This window comes from Etheostoma cragini, chromosome 21 (assembly GCF_013103735.1).
Source record: "Etheostoma cragini isolate CJK2018 chromosome 21, CSU_Ecrag_1.0, whole genome shotgun sequence".
Lineage (NCBI taxonomy): Eukaryota > Metazoa > Chordata > Actinopteri > Perciformes > Percidae > Etheostoma > Etheostoma cragini.
Window position 1 is genome coordinate 10,380,921 of NC_048427.1, and position 23,350 is coordinate 10,404,270.

The 23,350-nt window shown below is 40.3% G+C and overlaps 1 protein-coding gene across 2 annotated transcripts; it reads right to left on the bottom strand.

Moving 5' to 3' along the window:
* Positions 1-786: 786 nt before the first annotated feature.
* erbb2 (erb-b2 receptor tyrosine kinase 2) lies at positions 787-21,585 on the bottom strand. Of its 2 annotated transcripts, none has more exons than XM_034861096.1 (27): positions 21,304-21,585; positions 15,342-15,493; positions 14,493-14,673; positions 14,120-14,260; positions 13,850-13,915; positions 13,627-13,742; positions 13,372-13,513; positions 12,867-12,995; positions 11,458-11,599; positions 10,855-10,928; positions 10,560-10,650; positions 7,911-8,113; positions 7,602-7,731; positions 6,448-6,538; positions 5,772-5,926; positions 5,616-5,663; positions 5,377-5,515; positions 5,006-5,128; positions 4,822-4,920; positions 4,558-4,743; positions 4,188-4,343; positions 4,008-4,083; positions 3,431-3,577; positions 3,221-3,318; positions 2,786-2,962; positions 2,308-2,683; positions 787-2,212 (listed from the first exon to the last, which is right to left on the bottom strand). In XM_034861096.1, exons 1-27 carry the CDS (start codon positions 21,374-21,376, stop codon positions 1,845-1,847), a joined length of 3,879 nt encoding a protein of 1,292 aa, XP_034716987.1. In that variant the 5' UTR covers positions 21,377-21,585; the 3' UTR covers positions 787-1,844. The 2 variants fall into 2 exon arrangements, with proteins under 2 accessions (XP_034716987.1, XP_034716988.1); XM_034861097.1 differs by having other exon boundaries at positions 2,308-2,680; positions 21,304-21,584.
* Positions 21,586-23,350: the final 1,765 nt, after the last annotated feature.

Consider the following 23,350-nt stretch of genomic DNA (forward strand, 5'->3'; position numbering starts at 1 on the left):
GGGGTCTTCTAGATTCTGTTAATCTGTGAATCACTCAATGATAATTAATTACATTCTAAACAATGTTAGTATAGGATAGCTGATGATAGTAAAGTAAAATCTGATGTTTTTATAAAAACACTTTATTTTTTTATGTAAGAAATTGTTATTTAAAATTTAGGTTTCATTTTTAGAGATCCTTTTTCTGGAACAAACCCCTTATGAGAACATCGAAAGACGTTCAGAGTAACACTGATGTGTTAACGGAGAGGTGTGGAGGGTTGGACACATCTCAACAACAACCCAGTCAATGGTTTCAACATTTGTTTCAGGATTTTGAGTTCCAAACATTCTGCGGCCGAGCTCCAAACCTCTGCTGAAGGAAACCCTTTTTCTCTCTTTTCAAAGCTGTGACAACATCAGTCGTTGGGACGTGCGAGTTGGGCGAGCGCTCATTCTCCAACATGGACAGGGTCAGACAATGACTCTATTGACTCTGTTTTGACCTCCCCATCCCCAACACCAGCTAGCATGAAAAAAGCACTATTGAAAAATACTGTTGATTATTAACTGGGATGCCAGTGTGTTCTCTCTGAGTGCAATTTGAGCCATACATTGATTATCTAGACCAAGCAGAGGATGATGATTTTGCCCCCCCAGATTCACATTCAGCTCTAGTGTCTAGTGCTCACTTTTCCACAAAAGCACCAGACCGCTGAACTGCTTTTCGTTCCATAAAGGGCAGACGACACCTTTACATGCTGTTTCTTCACTTCTGGTGGAATATATGCACCGATAACTTGTACTGCTTTCTTGCACAGTGAAAGGACACCAAAGTCAAAAGGCTCATTGTGATAACACAAGCCTGGGGGACATATGCAGTATCATACCATGTAGAACATTGTGCGTGCTGCACACAATGCACACAATCTTCCCTAATTATTTGCAAAATCGTAAATCCCTGAAAAGTTGGCTCTAACTTAGTAAAAAGTACACTTTTTTGTTAAAACAAAAACATAATTTGGAGGTATTTGCAACGTAAAAAGTCTGTTAGCACCTCGTATCTCGTACCACAAAGTAGCTGCAGCCAAGGCACTAACAACCACATACATCAGTGTGGCACAATGCCTCTGTCTTCTCCATACAGGAAGCCTTTCTTTCAGGGAGCATGTTTACTGGCCAGATGGGCTGCTGGGCCTTCTTTGGCCTAAACAAAATGGCTTTTAGTGTGTTGAAGACCCCCCCCCCCCCAATCAGGTCAGAAACACAGTGACCAGAATACTAAACATCACCTTCAATGCATATCCTGGCTCGCTATGTCAAAGTATTCTTTATGGTTTTTCTCTATTTAGCTGAATATATGGAATAACCTAGCAGAAGGGAACTAAAGGAAATACAAAAAAAAAATGCTTCACGTGTAGTTAAAAACTACCACAGACATTAAAACGAGTACTTCTTGTCTTGGGTTTTTGACAATGTGAACTACTTTGCTTATCAAGTACCGGAGTTATATACAGAGGCACAGTTAACTTCTTTTTTTGGCGCCTAATCCCATAGAGAGCACAGATTGCTGACAGGGAAGACAGAAATACAAATGATGCCATAGACACCAGAATAATGCTACACTGTGTTGAGTCATGGTGGGTCAGCTCGGTTATCTGGTGGCTTTGACCAGACAACCTTGACCGGTATGGATTTGGGTGTTAGATTTAGTTCCACATGAACGTAATATACCCACTATCAAATCACACACCCAGCTTGTTTCTGTCTCACACATATTCTTGTTTCCCTTTCTCTCGTTTCCCTCAGTAGAACACAAGCTGCGACTCCTCTGGAGTTCATCACATCACTCTCATTCCCCCTCCTCAAGTATATCCACTCCAGGTGTCTGCTAGTCCCAGATACTCTGGATTCTCTGCTGTGGAGGTCAGAAACCCGTTCACGTGCCTGGGCACTCCTCCGTCTCTCTCATGTGTCTCAGGGCTGTCCAATGCTGCCGCTCTGGCTACAGCATTGGCTTTGGCCACCAGGTCCAGGTAGTATGGGTTGTCAAAGGCTGGAGAGGTGGCAGTCCCAACAGTTACAGGGACCAAGTATCCCGGGTTTTCTACGCTGTGACCGGAGCTCAGGCCGTTAGGGAGGCGTCGGTCTACTCTGGAGCCTTTACGAGGCAGCGTGCTGGGCCGATCGGGGATCCCCGGCCTGAGATCTTGAATATCCTGGTTGACGTACTCTAAACACAGAGGAGGAAGAATGAAAAGTCAGAACAAAACATGCAGGGATTCAACACTTCCTTTCATGTTATATATATATATTTTTTGTGCTCACCTGGCATGACATGATTATGACTCCGTCTGGGCAGCGAATGATTAAGGTAATGAGAAGGATGAAAGCCATTTGGCCCGTCTGTCTCCAGGTCACCCTGGCTCCCGTTTGAGTAGGTGGGGTCTCTGCAGTACCGTCCGGGGCTGGCTGGGGGCAGCTCGTCTGGAGGCCCATCCAGGAAGACAGAGTCACTCTGGCCGCCGGCCGAGGGGCTGCGAGCCAGGGTTGGGTACTGAGGGACCCATACGCCATTGGAGGTGCTGACCCCTAAAGGTAAGGTAGGGTACTGGCCGCGGCCAAGAGTGCCCAGGGAGGAGTACATGCTCCGAGGGCCACCGGCGATAGAGGGCTCTACATCTAAGCCCTGATCTCTGCTCTGCTAGACAGACAGGAGAGAGGAATGAAATACAGACAAGAAGGTGAATTCAGCCACTTAAAGGTTTGCGGGTCTCTATGGCTGTGTGAATTAAGAAGAAGGTACCCTGTATGACTGGTGTCTGGATGCCCCATCTCCCTGAGTCCTGGGGAAGTGGTTTGGCTGAGGCACCAGATACTCCTCAGCATCTAACAGTTCCCTCATGTTGTTCCCTTCCTCCTCCAGAAGCATTCGGAAAAACTGGCTGTCCACTGGGCTGGACATGCTCATTTGCTCGTCATTCTGCAAGACAGAAGAAGAACAACACAATGGAAAACAGAGTAAGAACGAATAAGTACAGTATGTCTTTTTTTAATCCTAAATAGACATAACATTTCTCTTTTCAAGAAAAATAACAGTCAAAAAAGCCACACTGTCGCTGACAACACTTGAGATAAATAACATTCTACAATGTTTAGACATGAGCATTATATGATAACATACTTCAAGAACAGTCACATAAAGTAAAACATCTCCAACGTGGAACACATGTTCACACACCTGAATGACTACATAGCGAGGTGGATCTCTGGCCATGGCGCTAAAATCATTCACCAGATCTTTGAACCTCGGTCTGCTTTCTGGGTCAATCATCCAACCTGCCATCCAAACATAAAAATCAAGATACCAATTAATCATCGTCAAAACTAACTACCAATATGTAACTCTGTTAGGGTCAGTAATTAGTAATGATACATATTTCCTACTGACATTTGACCATGATCATGTAGACGTCAATGGTGCAGATGAGGGGCTGTGGAAGCCGTTCTCCTCCCTCTAAAACATCTGGGATTTCTCTCGCTGGGATCATGTCGTATGGTTTAGCACCAAATGTCATCAGCTCCCAGACCGTCACACCTGAAAAGGAAATGTACAATTACAACAACAAAACTTTTACTCTTATAAAAAAAATGTCTAGCAAAATGACAGTTTAATGAGTCATGGAAAGATGACCGGCACGAAATTAAGCTTTACAAAACAAAAAAAACAAAAATCAGTGTGTCCGTTATCAAAACACCAATTAAAGCCAGCATTTAATATGATATTATAGATATTATAGCATTTGTTCAAAATAAGGATTTACAGAAGTTTCAAAACGTATTCCTTACTTATGCAACTTTTTAGATTTAATATGAACAATTCTTATAATTTTAATACTACTTTTCTTAAGCATTGCAATAAATACAACGCAAAATAAATATAAAAATAAATAAATTAACTGCTTTCGTTCCAAAATTAAGTGCCTGGTTTTACTATTATGTCTTTTCCAGCATGGAGTGATACTGACCGTAGCTCCAGACATCACTCTGATGAGTGAACTTCCTGTGCAGAATAGACTCTAGTGCCATCCATTTAATGGGCACCTAGAAACACATACATATATATATATATTAAATAAATAATTGTAAATGTCCCTGGTGCAGATGCTCCTACAGTCAAAGTCCCTACTGTCACAGCCCCGTCTTACCTTCCCTCCATCAGCGTGATATTCGGTCTCATCTATATCGAGCAGACGGGCCAGACCGAAGTCAGTGATCTTCACATGGTTTGGATTCTTCACAAGAACATTGCGGGCGGCCAAATCTCTGTGAACCAGCCGCACTTCCTCCAGATAACTCATCCCCTTAAACCACACGCACACACACGCACACGTTGACAAATGCTGGTGACACATCAAAACTGAAAGGAAAAATAAGGCAATCAAGAAATCAACAATAACATTAAGCCACTGCTGTTTTACTACGACAGATATACACATTTACTTCTACTACTACAAGTAGTAGTACACGTAAGTGCACCTAAATGAAAAGTTGAAACCATGTTTCTTTGTTGCATACCTTGGCAATCTGGACACACCAGTTGAGGAGGAACTGGGAGCCAATGCGGTCCTTGTTCTCTCTGACGTAGTCAAGGAGGCAGCCGTACGGCATCAGCTGAGTGACCAGCTGCACCGTTGAGGTCAGACAAATCCCCAGCAGCCGGCAAACGTAAGGGCTGGCCACTCCTGCCATCACATAGGCCTCCTAAAAAAGACAGGAGTTAGATATTTATGTGAACTATAAATGTTTGTGTGTGTGTGTGTGTATCTGGCTTTTACTCACATCAAGAATCTCTTTATTGGCCTTTGGCGAGGTGTTCTCTCGTAACACCTTGATGGCCACTGGTATTTTCACATTTTCCCCATCAGGAGCCCACACACCCTGAAAACACAATAATCACTGCCAGTCAAAAACTAACTCAAGACTTAAAGATAACATAAATGTAATGTTAAAGATCTAGCTATACCTTGTAAACAGTACCAAAGGCCCCTGCACCCAGCACCCTGAGTTTTTTCAACTCCGTCTCCTTAAGAATACGCATCTGAGCCTGATTGGGTGACGCGCCACTGGGTGTCAAAGGCTCCACGAGCTGTACACATAAAGAAGGCAGATAGCAGAGTCCTTCATGACACACTACAACATCCAAGGGGGACCTAAGACCTTGCCCTGATTTTGAACTAAAAAAAATTAAGTCTCATTTATGTCAACATTTTACTTCCAGCAAATAAACTCCCACCTGTTTCAACATTACACAACCAAAACTGTAACACTTGTCTATAAAACAACTTCAATGATAAAACGTTGTCTTTGTAACCCGTGACCGGGCTCAGTGCCCACCTCATGCTCTTGTAGGATCCTCCTCATTGTCTCCTTCCTCCTGAGCTTCTTCTGTCTTCTCAGGTAGAACACCAGCAGTGCGAGCAGGATAAAGAAGAGCACCACCCCACCCACTGCAGCTGCGATGGTTGTACCCGGTCTAAACAGAGAAAAATAGTTCAACCCAGCTCCTATTCCTGAAAATAAGGACAGAGAATCCGCCACATCATTTAAGTATCTGAACAGATGAAGCAGCTCACCCTGTCCTGGTGTCAATAGGGCAGCCTCTCTCATCCATCACAGTGCAGCTGAAACACATAAGCACTGGGTGTGAAATCATTCTAATTGTGTGTGTGTGTGTGTGTGTGTGTGTGTGTGTGTGTGTGTGTGTGTGAGAGAGACGTGTGTCCACTCACGACAGCGTGCAGTTGGTGTAGCAAGGCAGACAGTGTCCTGTAGCGTTGCTGTACTTCCACACAGTTTGCTGATCCTCCTTCACACCGCTGGGACAATGATCCACACAGAACTCACCATCCTGGAAGTGTCGACACTCTGAACAATGCTCTGCACCCTGAAGACACAGAAACAAGCCGGTCATGTGGTGAAAGAGCAAGGGGATGGCATGTCATTGTTTAATCAACAAACTGTAAAAAATAAAAATAAATTTAAAATAAAAACATTTAAGACAAATTATCCAGTCATTTCATCACAATTTATTCTATTTTCAAAGTATTTAAGTATTATGTTCCATTGAAGATGAACTTATTTTACAGCTACTCTGTTCTGCAATGGACAACCATGGTAACGAAACATATTCAATTGCCTTTTCCTCGGCATGATCACATAAATTAACAGTTGTGGTTAATTTATAAATAATAAAGGAACATTGTCTTTGACAATATGTAATGGCAATGACTGAAGACAATCTGGATAATATTTAAAGTGCAACTGCACATTTGTGTGGAGGTCTTGTCCAGAATCAACCATGTTTATAAGCCAAAAAGATTGATTTATTTTAATGTCAAAAGGGTTGAGTAGATGAAGCATATTTCTTTTGGTATGCAAAGACTGTAAGCAACATAATAACCTTACCGGGCCATGACAGGAGGCAGAGCCATTGAGAGATCGACACTCTGAGTGACAGGCAACACACAAAGATCCATCTGTGTATTCACGGATAGACCTGCAACACAAGCACAGCTGGGATTCAACACCACGTCCCATAACACTGTCTGGCATTTGTTGGATGCTTTTATCTAAAGCACCTGATCCTGTCATAAGGACATACATTTTTAGAAAGGGGGAACACAGTTGCAAATAACTGTCAATGACAGCCTCACCAGATGACAACTTGTTCTCTGAACCACAAAAGACTAGACAACGACGTGTTTCATTTTTGAACAACTTTTCGTGTAATATTAGTGGGACTATATCATGATATTCTTCAGTTAAATAAATGGTTTGATATTTTGGTATGTTTATTACGTTTAATAATACGTTAATTTGCTTTCTTCTCTTTATGCTAAACTAAGCTAACCAGCTGCTGGTTGTAGTGACTATGTGTTTAAGCACATAATGTGATTAATCTTCTAATCTAACTCTTAGCAATAAAAACAAATAAACATCAGTATTTTAACAATTGTCATATTATGACAAATATTATAGTGATTTTGATTTTAACCACAACGCTCAGCCCTGAAACACAAATAACATGGGCAACAAACCTTTTTTCACATTAAGAGAAAACAGGACTCTTTTTTCATCATACAAGTATAATTATTCAAACTTAATTTAGGTAGGGATTAAACACATATGAAACGTAAAGTCATGTTTTTTGTGTAAAATCTGTTGGATATTTATTTTGGATTGTGTAAAGTGTGCATACATTTCCTTAAACTGCAGGGAAATTGATATTAACTTCAAAATGGATCACTACTGATCTATTTTACTAGTGTTACCTTGTAAACATTTCACTTACATACATGTGCATCACACGAAAAATCAATTCGGGAAATCGGCCGAGTCATATGTATTTGATTCGTCATTGATGTACAGTTGCTTAAGGGCACAATTTAAGTTAAAAGCTTTCCAATGGATTTATTGCAACTACTTTGGCATTTGGCACTGGCTGACAATCCAGTCAACCGGTACTATTTATACCTGGATACTGTGCTATTTGGAACATTATCACTTGGCTTTTTATTGATTTAGTGCAGCCACACCTACACAAACAAAAATGTTCTCACCCCTGATAGATGTCACACTGCTCCACGCACTCAGTACCGCGTTGGAAAGCCTTGCAAGATGCACATTGGCTGGGCCCCGGGCCCCAGCAGCCCCCCTCACACAGGGGGTGACAAACACGGCCCTCTTCCTCTGAAAACACATGCAGAAAAAAACATGAAGCACACTGGCTTTCTGTTGGAACAATAAATGGATATGAATCTCGTATCTTGCCGAGATATTTAACTTGGATGAAGTGATCAAGTGCCTGATCAAAGTGCAACCCACAGAAACTAGAATGGACCTTGGCATTGCATAATGTGTTCACCCACCACAGAGTTGGGCGTCCTGGTTCTTGCTGACGATGCGATGGGGTCCCTGGGTGGGATGGAGGAGACTATCCCAGGGGAGTGAACTGGTGTAGCACAGCTGGGAATTGTTGTGCAACAGGACCAAACCTCCACTGACGCTGCGTAGTGAACGCAACCCAAGCGACCGGATGTGTAAATTCTGGATGGCCAGAGAAAAAACACCTCTGAACAGAAAGAGATAGAGAAGTTGTAAGTGACCAGTCTGTCCATTAATAATGATTTTTCTTTGTTTTCAAACATTAAATCTAAACAACTCACTCAGAATGCTTTATCACAATATCATTTCCTACATCTTGATATTGGGAAGAGATCAAACCAAACATGACATAACCTCAGCCTCGACAGATGTAACATTGATTCTTTTTTGCTTTCAAATTTGCTCAAAAATTGTGGGTGAATTTAAAAGAAAATGCATGTACAGTACAAGATTTTACTATTTATTATGGTTCGGTTTTAAAACCTTTATACACTAAGCTAAGGTTGTTTGTAAGTGTTAAAAATAGGTATCAATGTGTTTCAGTTAAGGAAACCAAAAAGAAATACAGCAAGGTAGACACTTTATTTACAACAAAGAAACAACAAGACTGTTCCAATTATCCAACAACAGCCAATAAGGTCAGACCTTGTTGTAAAAACAGTGACAGAAGAGCAGATATCACATTTGTCACTATGACCTCGTTTAAACATGCTTCACTAGATAGCAAATAGCGTCTCATAGACTTTTACTGTTATCCTAGTTGGTATGTGTTGCAAGTTAAAGCAGCTGTGTTGGCTAATAATTACCCTTCTGTAACCCTGAAACAAACTGTCTCAACTATACCAGGAGGTACATAGTTGAAAAAACAGAGCACAATCAAAGACACAATGTGGGTGGATGGACATCAAGACAGTGGCATGCGGTGACGCACCACACTACTTGACAATACTGGATGTGTCTGACCATTTAAGTTAAAGGCCTATGTGTTTGATGATGATCCTTTTTATGATTTGTTTTGTTTTGAGTTTGACTTACTTATACTTAATGTCAGAAAAACAGAGTAATAAAATATGTACATTCATAGTAGTCCCTTATACTGTTTGTTTCCAGTTTGTTGATAACAATAAATAGAAAAGATTTTTTATAAAAAACAAATTGCATTTCATATCATATTTGCAGGCAACCCAAATCCCAATGTTGAAAACATGTACAATAAAGTGAAGAAGTGCTGATTATAGGACAATATGGTTAATATTTTGAATTTTGAATTTCTCCTTGTTGGCACCAATCCGTTCTAGCTAAATGCAACAACTTCTCACCTACAGTTGACAGCTCCTTAGTTATTCCCACCCCCCATGTTAAGAGTCTGGGTGATATCCTTGACAGCACTCTATCATACGAATCCCATATCAACAACAGTACTTGCTCTGCATATTTCCATTTAAGCAACATCAACCTTCTTTGTCCGTCTCTTACACCTTACTCCTCCACCATTCTTTTTTTGTGTTTAACAATTTTTATTTTTTTTACGCCCCCCCACAAATATTCCAGACAACAATTTCATATTGGGCACCCAGATAGCTCTGTTAGTACAGCAGGCGCCCATATATAAAAGGTTTACTCCTCGAAGCAGCGGGCCTGGGTTTGACTCCGACCTGCAGCCTTTGCTGCATGTCCTCTCTCTCTCTACTTCTTCAGCTGTCATGTCAATAAAGGCATAAAAATACCCCAAAAAGTAATATTAACAAATATTACATTTTTACAAACACCTCCACTCTAGCCATCTTATAAACCCACTCCTGGATTGACGGCACCCCTTTATTCTTCCATCCCCTTTAAAATAATCTGTCATTGAACTAGTCTGGACCTAGATCTTCTTTTGTGCTTATACATCCTGTTTAGGATTGACCCATCTCCTAGAACAAATAACCTTCGGCTGAAGGGAAGCTGGGTCCGACATAGTTTACCATTCCTAAATTCCTGGACTTTATTACAGAACCATAAGACAAAGTATTTGGCCGGCCTCTGTCTTCTCTGTCTGGTGTGTCTTTCAGACCAATTCTAAACGATTAATAAGCAATGAAGGAGGCGCACCCTCAAATCGAGTAGCACTGCCATACTCGTCACCTCCCATTTAGATTTCTGAAACGCTCTCCTCTCTGGTCTCCCAGTCAAACTCCTCCATAAACTTCAACTGGTCCAGCAGCTGCTTGAATCATCACCAGAATCCTATCCATCAAACACATGACCCCTGTCCTTCAACAACTGCACTGGCTCCCTATCAACACTGCATTGACTACAAGATTCTCCTCCTCCCTTTCAAAGATCTCCACTGGCACCTCCTTACCTCTCTGAACTCCTCCACAACTACACCCCAACCTGTACTCCTCGCTCTTCCTCCTCATCACACCTCCTGCACGGCTGTCTTCCATGGGGTCAAGAGCTTACAGCCCTGCAGCTCCCCCCTCTCCCCCCCCCCAGTCTATGGAACGCATTATAATAATAATAATAATAATAATAATAATAATAATAATAATAATAATAATAATAATAATAATAATATGGAGACATGCAGAGAAAAGAAAGGCAGACACAAATGTCAGACTGACAGATAGGCAATTCAAAACTCTTACTTGTAGAGCATCCTGCCTCTGATCATCTTCAGGTTCTCAAACACACTCAAGTTAGTCCACTCTTGTGGCCAGGCATCAATATACAAATAACCTGCAAGGGAAATCAAACATATTTGCTAAAAACATTCAAATAGAGGAGTCATGGTATGCTCTGTGTATTAGACTTCATTGTGGTTTCATGTGTAAAATCTGATTGAACTTGGGAAATCACATAGTGATAAAAAAATAAAAAAGAATAGCCAGATATTTCCTTCCTAGGTAAAATCTTACAAAAAGGATTCAACAAACACAGTACCTGTAATCTCCTCCAGTCTTTTGAAGGCACTCAGCTGCTCGAGGGTCAGACCCGATGTGTTGCTCACAGGGTCGCTGGACAATGACAGAATAATATTTAGATACAAATTGATAAAAAAAAACTCTACTAGAGATAAAATATCCAGTGGTGCAGGTTAGCTCAAGTTTGTGTTTACATTTCACACTTTAAACAGTTGGCCGATGCAAGATAATTAATCAGGAATTTGGCATCTCAGCTTCCGTTGGTGTCACATAAGCTGATCTACGAATCTTTTATTTGACGTCCCCAGAGTGACTGTTGAGGCAGCTGACTAGTTTGATAAAAATTCTACATATTACTGTGTATAACGTCTACTCTTTACTTGAGTGCAAATGTCTCTATTGCATTTAAATTGTATTCCATTTAAATTACAATGAGAAGAAAACTTAAAAATGTAAAGTCAAAACAGTCACGTCTGGTTTTGAAGTACATTTGAGTACAGTGACTTTCACATTGACTTGCACAAAAAACCTTCCATAGTCTATGACTTCATTTTGTCATTTCTAAAGTACCGTTGTGAGCTAAAACTGTATGAATGTTCTATATTTGGCCTGTGTCTCTTACCTTGCAAAGCTCTGAGGGAGGAAAGCCAGACTACCAAAAATCTTCTTACACTTGTTGAACTGTTCAACATTAGAAGATGTTACCATGATGTTGCCATTGTTGTCCATGACACCGAGGTTGTCCATACCCAGACCATAACACACTGCAAGACAAACAATGACAAATGATTTTGACCAATTTATCTTAAATCCACACATTAAACTGGAATTACTACAAAACATATAATAGCCGGAAAGCAATGGCCAACAACCTTCAATAAAAGCCAGGATATCATCAGTGTAGAATGAAATAAAGTTTGGTGTATCACAGAAAACAACAAGGACATAAGGTGAGTGATATATTGTTTGAGCTAGTGGTTTGATAGCTAAAAGAAATGGGGAGACAAGGCAGTCCTTCCTGGTGTGTGCCTTCACCTAATACGCCAGATTGTTTGTTACACGGAACCATCTGAAAAGCCCCCATTGGAAACTGTTTGGAATAGGACAGGCACTCAGGTGATTAGATGAACCATCTGTGTATCAAACTCTTGCCCAAGCAAGGGGGGAGAAGAACAAAAACATTTTTTCCATGGAGAAATTCTTCAGTGGAGTGTATATATTTATTTTTTAATTGTATTGATAAAAAATAAGAGCTTTATTAGGGTTTGAATGCACTTTAAAAATGGCTGTTTAAAATGTCTTGGATTAGATGACCGAAAGAGAACATAAACATAAATTGAGATTATGCGATAGATGGGGTCTGTCTCAATAAGCAGGAGTTATAAAGTATATAGTATCAGTATCTTGTAGTGAGTTATCCAGTTAACTTCACTGAGTAACATCCTGAACTGAAGTAAAAACAAATGATACATTATCTAAGTTATATAAATGTCCTGATTCATTAGACAAACAACAAGGTACTGCTGAAACAGGTTGGTTTACTTTGCACCAGTTGGCATGGGATGCATCATGCATCAGTGCATGCAGCACAAATCATAATCCCCTGTACCATGTCATGCACATGGACAATGCAGAAATTAAATGAATCCAGATTATTAGTTATGCAACATTTGAGCCACCTAGTGTGAAACTGTTTATTCCCTGTTGAACTTTTGGATAGCTACTGTTTATTAGGCACACCTTTTTCAATTGCAAGTTTGTCGTCTGTGCATATTTAATCTGAATATCCCATTTCTACCACATCCAAAAGGTGCTCTATGGGACTAAGATCTAGTAACTGTGGAAGGCATTGGACTACCCTAAACTTATTGTCGTATTTGTGGAACCAGTTTGATAAGTGTTTTTTGTGACATGCCGCGCAATCCTGCTGGAAGTAGGTGTTCAGGTGAATCTATTGTCGTAAAAATAGTACCTTACTTGTAAACATTGTATTGTGGTTAAATGCAAATGTTCTCAAAAGGACAGTCTCACCTTTGGGACAGTCTCCTTCGCACCTTTCACATTTCTGCATTTCGTTTCCGTCAGGGTGAGCAACAATAACTTCCTGGTTGGTTCTGGGACAAACCAAAGTACAAGCCACTTCCATAGCAAGATAGTTATCTACAGACAGGGAGACAAAGTGTTCAAAGGGCATCTTTGCAGTAAAAAGAAAATGAATCAGGTATGATGAAATGGAAAGCTGGTAGCCTAAAGCATAAAGAGTACAGGAATGTGACGGTAACGATGCCAGGTTTGGATCGCTCTTTCCCTCTCTGTGTGTGTGCGTGCGTGCGTGCATGCTTTAATCTTGGCAAGGAAACCAAATGAATAATTTTTTCTCATTCTTCCCCCCTCAGCATCTACTATCACATCAAGGCGCCCTACAGCGAGACACTTAATCATCAGGTGCACCAGTGGAGCTGCACGGTGGCCACTAGCTGAGCACCTTTTGGTAGCTTTTATGGATAAACAAAGTCTGTTCAAAATAAGTTCTCACAAGGACACGTCTTGACACAGGTGGCTCCAAAGCTGAACTTCTTGTTTGGGTTGGGTTTGTTCTGAAAGGTTGAGGGGTCGTAAATATTAGGTTGAGGACAGTTCTCCTTACACACACCACTGTCATTGAAGTGGCGGCACGCCTGGAGAGAAGGAGGAATGAGGAAACACGTTACTCCAAAAATGACATAAGACTGTGAAATGAGATTACAGTGAACACAACAAATATCTGTTATGTGCGTGTGTGTTTTTTTACCAGACAGTCTGAGTCTTTGGGCCCTGTGCATCCAGCAGCGCACTGCAGGTGACAGCAGTCACTGGGTAAGGGACCTTTACACCGCTGACAGCCAGACGCACATTTAATACGGGTCACTTTGGACAAAGATTAAAAAGTGACAATTTTCAGCTGTACTTCACCTGCTCTAGATTTTATCTAGTAAAAACCAAACCATCATAATCTGCACAAGATGTTAACTCACAGGTCTGACAGTCCTGTGCAGTTTCTCCCCAGCAGCTTTTCCCACATACAGAGGAACAACTTGGACCTGTACAAGACAGAACACAACACATGAGGAGAGGTAAGGACTTATCCCACAATTTAACAAGAGTCTTATGCTAAACTAGCAACTCTGTGGGACTTTAGCCTAGATCATCATACTTCATCAGAACTGACAGTTATATTAAACAAGTGACATTGCTCTTCCTGTACTATCATGTTGGATGTTCAATATTTTAAATCAGTTGCTCACATTTAGGAGCCCGAGGCTGCAGTTTGTGAAGCCGGGTGTGGATGTTCTGCTCGTCCAAAGTGTCCCTCCAAACAATGTTCTGGGGGTCTGGGAAGCACAGCTGGGGGTTGCCCCAAATATACACCACACCCAACAGGATCTCTACAGGGGAGATAATACGTTAGAGGAGCTCAAAAACGTACTGTTATAATAGATAATAGAAGCTGAAGCCTAATATATTTGAACATGCTTGATTTCCCTTTACAGATTTAAAGATGAAGATATTGATAAAATGAATGAGTCAAAACAACTCAAACAAAGTCCCAACCCCAGTCCAGTCAGGTCATACTGGGTTTGGGTATCAATTCTGAGATCTAGTATACTATTCTCCGACCTGTGAGGCTACGGAGCCGGAGCGTCCTGAGCCCCTGTCCGCCCAGAGTATTATCCAACACAGCCAGGGCGTAGCTGGAGTTGTATAGCTGGCTGCCTCTTATGATTCGAAGGTTGTCCAACGGCAACAGACTCACTGTGACATGAGCAACAAGTACATAGCCCTGTACCTCCACGATCCCCTAAAGAAGAAGAGGTAAAGAGAAAACAAAGGGTCTGTTGTGGAAACAACAACAATTGGACCAACTAAAAAGATACGACTCAGACTCATCTGAGCATCTGAATACTTATTTCCATCTTATTTGTTTTGTACCTAAGAAATGTAGCTCAGCATAAATTCTTTCAAGAAGACCTAACACTTAAACACTACTCTCTTCCTAAATCATATCAGCTGTTGGAGGCGTTCACCTTCCTGTAAACCAAACAGAACAGGCCACAAATTCCAAGGGCCAATCACAGCGTCACAACCCTGCTTCAAATCTGTTTCTCTCCCTGCTGCTGTCTGCTGTCATTTCAGGCAAAGCGTGCCACCATCCACCTCCAGTCATCGTCACCCAAATGCATCCTGGGTCTTCCTCCTGCTGGACGCTCTGCAACTCCTTTGGTCTGGTCTTCGGGCTCCTTCGTCGCACCAGTGTCTGGACTCCATCGCGGGGATTGTCTTGGCTTCCTTACCCCTTTTACAAATTAGTCTATAACAATGGAGTCTACAGCTCCATGGATGATTATTATGCTAATGTACCATACGCATTTGCGTACCTGCAAAAAAACTCTCTCCTGTTTGAAATGTGCTTCTTGTGTGTCATTTTATACAGCCGTTATTACAGAAAAAGAAACACATTGTATATACCTGAAGGAAGGAGAGGTCAGGGTCTCCATGCAGATGTGTGATCTCCAGGTTACCGTGGACAACCTGGCAGCCAGTGTAGAGCAGCCTGAGGGTCTCGTAGTGATTTTCCAGGCTGGAGGGCAGGTCCAGCTTCATGTCTGTACCCAGGCACACTGCAACACAGATAACATGTGACCCCAGCTTAATCCTGCATGTAAAATACTACTAAAACCTTTTTTATTGCTCAACATTCAGGCTGTTTTATTGTCATTCAAAATCATTTGGAAAGCAAACATTATAATAAAATGAATGAATAATTTAAATTCAAAAAAGGATACAAAGGTCTACACCAATAATACTGTGAATGTTGCTATACAATTAACAACAAAAAATGTAATTGACAGAACTACTTTTGACAACAACAAAAAATTAAACATTTAAAAATTAAAAAGCACCTTTACCACCTCAAAATACAAAATTCAAATATCAAATTATTGATATATCAACTTAAAAACAGTGTGTAATTTTAACTATAAATTCACATTCCTGGATTGGAAGTGCTGAATACTGAACACCCCATGTTGTTTATTCTGTTCAGTGCAGTGATGAATTATTTGAATAAACAAATAAATAATTTAAAGATGTCATTTTGGAGAAATCTGATGACATTTTATAGACTAAACAATTAGTTTATTACTTTATAAATGATTTAGTAAGAATGAAAAAAAATCATTATTAGAAGCCCTAAAATAGATTTTTGCAGCACTCACTTTTCTGTGATAAATAAGTGATATATACAGAACAGGCCCTGATTATATACTGTAAGTGTAACCTCTAAAAGATAGCAATTTCTAGACAGACTTTTAAATGCACTTTCATAGTTACAGGTGTTACATGTAGAAACTCCAAATAATGATCACTAAGGACTAGGACTCCACATATTTTCACTGTGTACTGTAACGGTTTACAAGTGGCCTTGAACGGGAACTCTGAAATTCAAACCATATGCGCTGCCTCTGTCTTGTCTCTATATGATATAGTTTCCACTGGCAGCAGAGAGCACAGATTCCCCACAGTGGGTCACACACAGCATACATTCAGGGTCATACAGTGCTACAATTCACGGGGGATCTAACACACACGCATAGCTCCCATAATTTAGCAGGCAGTCACACAGTGGCCAGTCCCTCCACTGCGGAGGTTATAAATGACTTCCTCTGGCCTCCCTCCAACTGCCCTTCAATAGTCAACCCACTTTTCCTCATTGAAGCCCCCCTGTGCTATCTCTGTCCCTCTTTTTGGAAAAGAGGGCTGGGTGGACTCCTATACGTCATCGGAGGAACAGGAACTACAGGCAGGCAGGAGAAGGGTGATTTTCATGATACACTTGGTTCCAAGTTCAGGACATATGTGTTCAAGGCATGCTCTTATCATGTTTGTGCGTAAAGTTATATTACAGCTTCTGCATCACAGCTAAGAAGTATTGAGTCATAAAGTGTCAATAAGGTCCACATTATCTATCTCACCTAACAGCTACTGCATCAAATGGGTCGGTGAATGATAGTACGGCAGCCAAAAATACACACTCAGTCGTTTCAGTTTGTGTCAAATATCAAATCAAAGGAATAATCACTGCCTCCTTAAGTGATGTCATCATGAAAAGTAGTTTTACATGTCAGACTAAGAGTGGAGTCGTGCTTTTACCCTGCAGCATTTAAATAATTTTAAAGAAGACAGAATATCAAAACATAAACAAAGTCAGACTGAACTGACTCTGATTTGCACAAACTACCACACATCAGCTCCAGCTCTAGGGATTAGGTAAATGTGCTGTAATAGAAGCACAAAAGAGCAGATTTTCCATTTCTAAAAGTGTGTGGAAAGCCAGTTCTCAGCTTCCTCTACTTTTATTCCCTCATTGTTTGCTCTCCAGAAGTCTCTCAGTAACGGCTGTGTGTGTGCATGCTTGGCCTATTGAGTAGCTGCCCACCCCCCATCCCCGTGGCCTAAAATACTCCCTCTTCAATCACTTGCTTTTCTCCATCTGCCCACAGTCCTATTACTATCCTTGCCTAGCTCTTTTTAATATCACTCACTACAACTTGTTATTACCTGCTTTGAGAGCCTCCATTCATTTATTCCTGGTCGTTGCCAAACTCTCTTTGGACTCTGGAAAGTGTAATTTTGCAGGAATGTGTGTGTCTTGATTTCTGAACATGACATACATTTATGTATAACACCAGTGGTGGGGGGGCAGGGGGGGTCAAGAGAAACCAGATTGTAGTTCAGTGTCTTGTTCAAAGAAACATCAGCAACCTGTAACCCTCCAGGTCACAAGATGATCTCTGTGACCAAAAGGTCGAAACACACACAACTAATGACCCCACACACACACGTTAGCACTGGCTTCTGCACAGCGTATTGTAGCAACTTGGCTCTGTAAACTTCCACTGGTCAGGTGTGTCTCACAAGAGAAAGAATGAGAGAAAATGTCTATTTTACTGTTTTTTGCCCTCATTTGGATCATTTACTTGATTACAGTTGAGTACTTCTGTGTTCAGTAAGGCTTCTGACTTGCAAGCTTTTAACAGTTTGTTAATTTCTAAAATCAGTGCCCATTTCTTTGTACTTTGAACCCAGCATTCATTGTGATCTTATTCACTGTTCTGTCGTAAATGCAGGGGCAGGTTTTAAAGCAGGTAGTTGTGCATAGACTGAAAAAGAAAAAGTTCAAACGTTTCTTACTTTCTCACATTTGCACAGCTGGCTAACCACGCAGCTCCCACGCAGCTCCCACAATCCTGTGTCTGAAAAGTGTGAGAGGAGTGGGTGCTTTGACAAGCACTTTAGTTGGATCCTATTGATGCATTTAATGTAACCTTCTGAAGTGTGTACAGTGATTGGCCATCTGTTTGGAGGAGAGAAAATAAGATGGGTTTGAATTTCTTTCTAGCTCTTTTTTGTCACACTGTTTAACTATTTCCATCATTTTGGTGCATACAGAGTGCAACATTAGATTTACAGTTTCAAGGCTTTTCCCTAGTGTTTTTAATGTTGTTGCAGACACTACTATTTTTGTCACAACAAAGTATATCTTGTAAGAATTAATGGTGACTTAATCTGTGATTTGATCTTAATCTGGTTTCTTACAAGAAAGGATGGGGCGACTTTAAACTGACCGTCTCGCACCAGTGTGCTTGGGAATGTCTGCAAGCTGAATGCCAGCTTGAAGCCACACCTGTGTGAGGCAACGTGCCAGTTAGCACAGGGAGTGTGCGTGTGTTTACCACTGTGTGTACAGTAAGTGACTGAAACACCGTGGCAGCACTGCTACTGCAGGAGTTTGACTTAACCATGGTGGAAAAGCCTGCAGTGTGACACAACAGAACAGTCAACAGAATCCTCTGGCCTCAACTCTCCTCTAATGGATTCCCTTCAAAGCTCAACACAAACAGAACAAGCTGATCCAACGGGACTCTCTGTCAGCTTATTATCCCTCAGATTTAACATGTCAGACCGATTCTAAGACAATGCTAATCCTAGCATTTCTTGCATAAACTTCACATTTCTCCCAACCTCCCTGAACACATTCTTTCTTCCACTGCTGAGGAAGAAAAAACAGGTATTGCTCAACAGACAAGCCGAACAGGATCTGTGCTGCACTGAGCCTCACTCAGTCACACGGTCATTGATTGACTACAATCACAAACACCACTGCATCAAAATCTCCTGCATACTTTTATTTTTTGCACATTTAAAAGTGTTAAAACATCTGCAGCTGCATTTAAATACAATTTTATTTCAAAGGGAATAAAAAGAAGAAAGCGTCCCATAACTATCACAACTACATTATTTCAGCATTGACCTCTATTGTAAAATCAAGACTTGTGCATGATGTGTTGCTAAACTCAGCCCTGTTGGACCAATCACAGAACTCACGCTTAACTGATGCTTTAGAGATCAACACTGTGAAGCAAAGTGCACCAACCTGTTCCCTCCAACAATGTAGTTGTATTTGGAAATCACTTCATCTGTGAATATTGGCTTTGTTTGTGTGTAGTGGTGGTGGGGATAACAGCTAATAAAAGACAAAGAAGCGTCACTGCCATATTGTGTACTCATATTAGTCCTTTTAGAAATAAAGATGACTTCATCCAACCTTAAAACGTGTTGATTTTTCAGGTATCACGCACTGGCCTATTTCCTCAATAGGGCATGTTGATAAAAGCTATCATGTAACTGCTGTCGATGTACTGCTGTAACTGATGTTTTGCTGTCAATATGTCTGCCATTAGCTTGTAATATATAGAATGCTTTTAAAATAATCTGACCTGGCTTATTGATGTCTGACTCCACTCAAAATAAATCTCTATCAATAATGAGGCCTATGCAACCACGACTACAAACTAAAACTGCAAATAATTCAGGATTGAGATTAACTGTTTGGCCTATAAAAAGTGAGAAGACAGAAAGTATTTATTAGAGTCCCAATTAACGTTTTCATATAGTTTTTTTCTATTTTGAGGCGTGAGTTTTTATTTAGTCTTGCAGTCCAATCCTAAAACAATGTTCAGGATTACAGCAATGCAGAAGAAGGGAAAGCAGCAAATCTTATCTGATATTCTGGAATCAACAAAGGTTTGACATTTTTGCTTGAAAATGACTTTCAATGTCTAAGGGATTTCTGTAGATGGAAACTAAACTGAAAATAAAAAGAAATATCCTCAACATCCTTCTAAATGAGATGAGATCTTAAATGAAAATACATTATTTATGTTCTTTTGCTAAGCTTTATCATCAGGGGTGGGAAAAACAAGCACATGTTACATGTATGTTTCATGGTTTTCTTGGCGAAGATTTTCAAAATCGATTCTTTCCCTGAAATCAATATTTTTAATTTTATTTTACCAATAATGTAGCTAAATATTTTCTGTTTATACATACCTACATCATATATCATATATATCATCATATTCCAGCAAAACAGACCGAAAGCAGAAAATACGTTATGTAGCCTACCTCTTCACAATTTGAATGCATGTCAGACTTCTTAAAAACAATTAGCTCTTAGTAATGTCTCATGATATATCGTTTCTAGAAGTGTATTATTTCAGCTTTTTATTTTGTTAAGGAAGGAAAAGAAAATCTCAATACTCAATGCTTAGAACAACATTACTTCTAGAATCACAGTAAATGAAAATTGCAATACAAATCAATTTGGCAACCATGTATTGTGAAAGAATCGAATCGGGACAAGGCAATATCGTCCCAGCCCTAATTATCATATTGATATAGCCTGTATTTAAAAGAAAACTGAGACAATGTAGCACTATCTTGTTTGCACTTTCAGTTAGCTCTTGTTTTACTGGCATGCACTCAAGGTCCAAGTGTGACAAGTGGCCCTATATCAGACAATGTCCTCTTTAGAGCCAGAAGTGAATAATTGACATCGTCATGATCCTAGCCACACAAAGCCCTGTTTGTTATTGTTGGTATGTTTTTGTTTATGCGTAGAGCAAACCAGCATAACGTCCGCCTGCACGCACCAGTCAGTCAGTCAGACTCGCTCTCTGTGTCCAAGCTGCAAAGCAGGTTCTCATATTTCTCACCTGTTTCACTGCTACAACTAGCCTACTATTTTGCTCTAGTAGTGTTTCTTTGTGCAACAAAAGTTGCCACATGCGAGTTTTAATCCAAACAGAAAAGCTGGTTTAAAGCTAGGCTACTTTGTGACAGGTGTGATTTTTCTCCTAATCAGCGTGACATAAGTCCCACGAGCCTCAGCAGTGACTGAGAGAGGACGAGGGCTCGCGGAGGAATGTGGTCCTAGCTAGAAATATTATCCTCGTTGGGACGAGCTGAACCTCGCACGTTTACCCAAATACAACCCACATAGTATATTTTATATTCCATTTCGAAAAAGTGTCTATTTTGATTACAGCGAAGCCCTTGAAGGCGTGAAAAAGCTCTGGAAGTTACCCACCTTCTCTGCCCAACGTGCCCGTCACTACGAGCAGCACGGCCCCGAGAAACACCAAACTTCTCGCCGCCTCCATCTGCTGCGACCCGGTGACTCTAGTCCATATTCCAATATTAGATGTATCTAATGTTCCAAATGATGACTTGCCGTATTCTTACTTCTTCTCGTCTCCAGTTTTTTTTTCTGGCACCTTTGGAGTTGTTGTTCGTTTCCCAATCTCAGTGACTTCCTCCCTGGAATTCCGTGCCTGTTGGTAGTAGCGTGACAGCGCGCAGGAGAAGAGGCGCGCTCCCGTGAAGGCCTGGGCGGGGAGTGGCAGGTTGACTCAGCCCGCCCTTTCTTTAAACGGAGTTATCTGACTGCACGGCAGTGCTGTTCTAACTTTCTAACACTTGTAGGCTACATTTCATTCGGTTGTTTGAGCTTCACAGTGTAGAATGATGTATAGTTGGCATCTTCGAAGGAGGAAACATTTCTCTCTCTCGTCGACTTTGAGTCTATTATTAAATCGTATATTAAGCATAGACCGTATATATAGCCCAAAGGCTGATGTGACACCATTTTAAAATTGTTTTCACCAGGAAATTTTACTTAAAGATGAATACTGTTATACAGAGCATATTATTTGTGTATAGTATGTCTCAAAACATGTCTGGAGGGGATCTTTAAAATGGCTATTTGGCAACTATAAAAATGTAATGATCCTTACTATTTCAAGCAATCAAGGTGGACTATAAAATATGATTAGCCAAACACTGCCAGTGAAATAAGTGTCAAGCTCCTTTACAAACAGCCCAGTAGTAATAAGATTTAAAAAAAAGAATAGTCAAGAAACTTAATCAAAAATACTTCCATTATGCAGTAAACTGACCTAATTGTGTGGAAGTTATAGCTGCAGCTTTTAAAGCAAATGTATTATGTATTAGTATTATCCTCATGTCTAATGGTGATTGCAGTGTAATATTAGCAAATTATAGCAAATGTATTCAGTTTGGGAGTGTCATGTATGGAAGATGATAGTATGTCTAGGATAGACTAATTTCCAAATTAGTACCTATTACATAACTGTCTAAATATTGGTATAAATGTATTGAAGTAAAAGTAGCCTACAAAATATCCCTCTGAAAAGTGGTGGAGCAGAAGTATAAAGTAGCTGAAAATCTAAGTACTGCAGTAATAATAGTAGCAATAGGATTTAAAAAAGAATAGTCAAGAAAGTAAATAAATAGTACTCCCAATAGCCAGTAAATTGAACTTCAAAAAAAGTATTATGCATCAGTATTATCATTAGGCCTAACGAATCCTTTCAGAGTGTTATTAAAGTCAATTTTAGCAACTTTGCATACAGTTTGGGAGTGTCACGTATGTAAGTTTACAGAATGTTTCATAGGCTATAAAACAAAATGTCGTTTTAAAACGTGGTGGAGAAGTATAAAGTAGCAGAAAACTGAAGTACTCACAGTAAACATTGTTCCTGTGGCAATTGCATAAATTATAAGGTATCAAAATCTATTATTTCCCAACTGCACTGGTTTAGTGTAACAGAACTAAACAAAAAGGGATTTTTGTCATTGTACCTTACAGATGGAAGATCTACCTATATTGCTTATCTATAAAACAGTTATTAATGACTTTATTAATCATTTGTTACTGGAATCCGTTAATTCCCTATTTGTATTAAATGTTATGGAGTTTTTGTTATCCAGTTTAACTTTCTTTATCAGTGTATTTTGTGTGCCGCTGACTTGTATTATGGCAAAATGATTTGCATTATACCGGCTCGGAGCATCTTCATATTTCTCATGCCCTTCACTTCACAGTCATAAATCAGGAGTTGAGGAAAGAAGAATAAACTCTTTTCATCCCAAACTATCTACTCTCTCCACCCACAGCAGCAGGGTCAGAGTCCGACCTACTGCACGCAGCTTTCAGGAAACAACAAAAAGCTACACACTGAGCCGTCCTGCTTAAATGTTTAGTTCCCACAAAATGAAGCCTTTAAGGGACAGAGCAATTATATACGTAGGCTATATGTGTGGGTCAGCTGTGC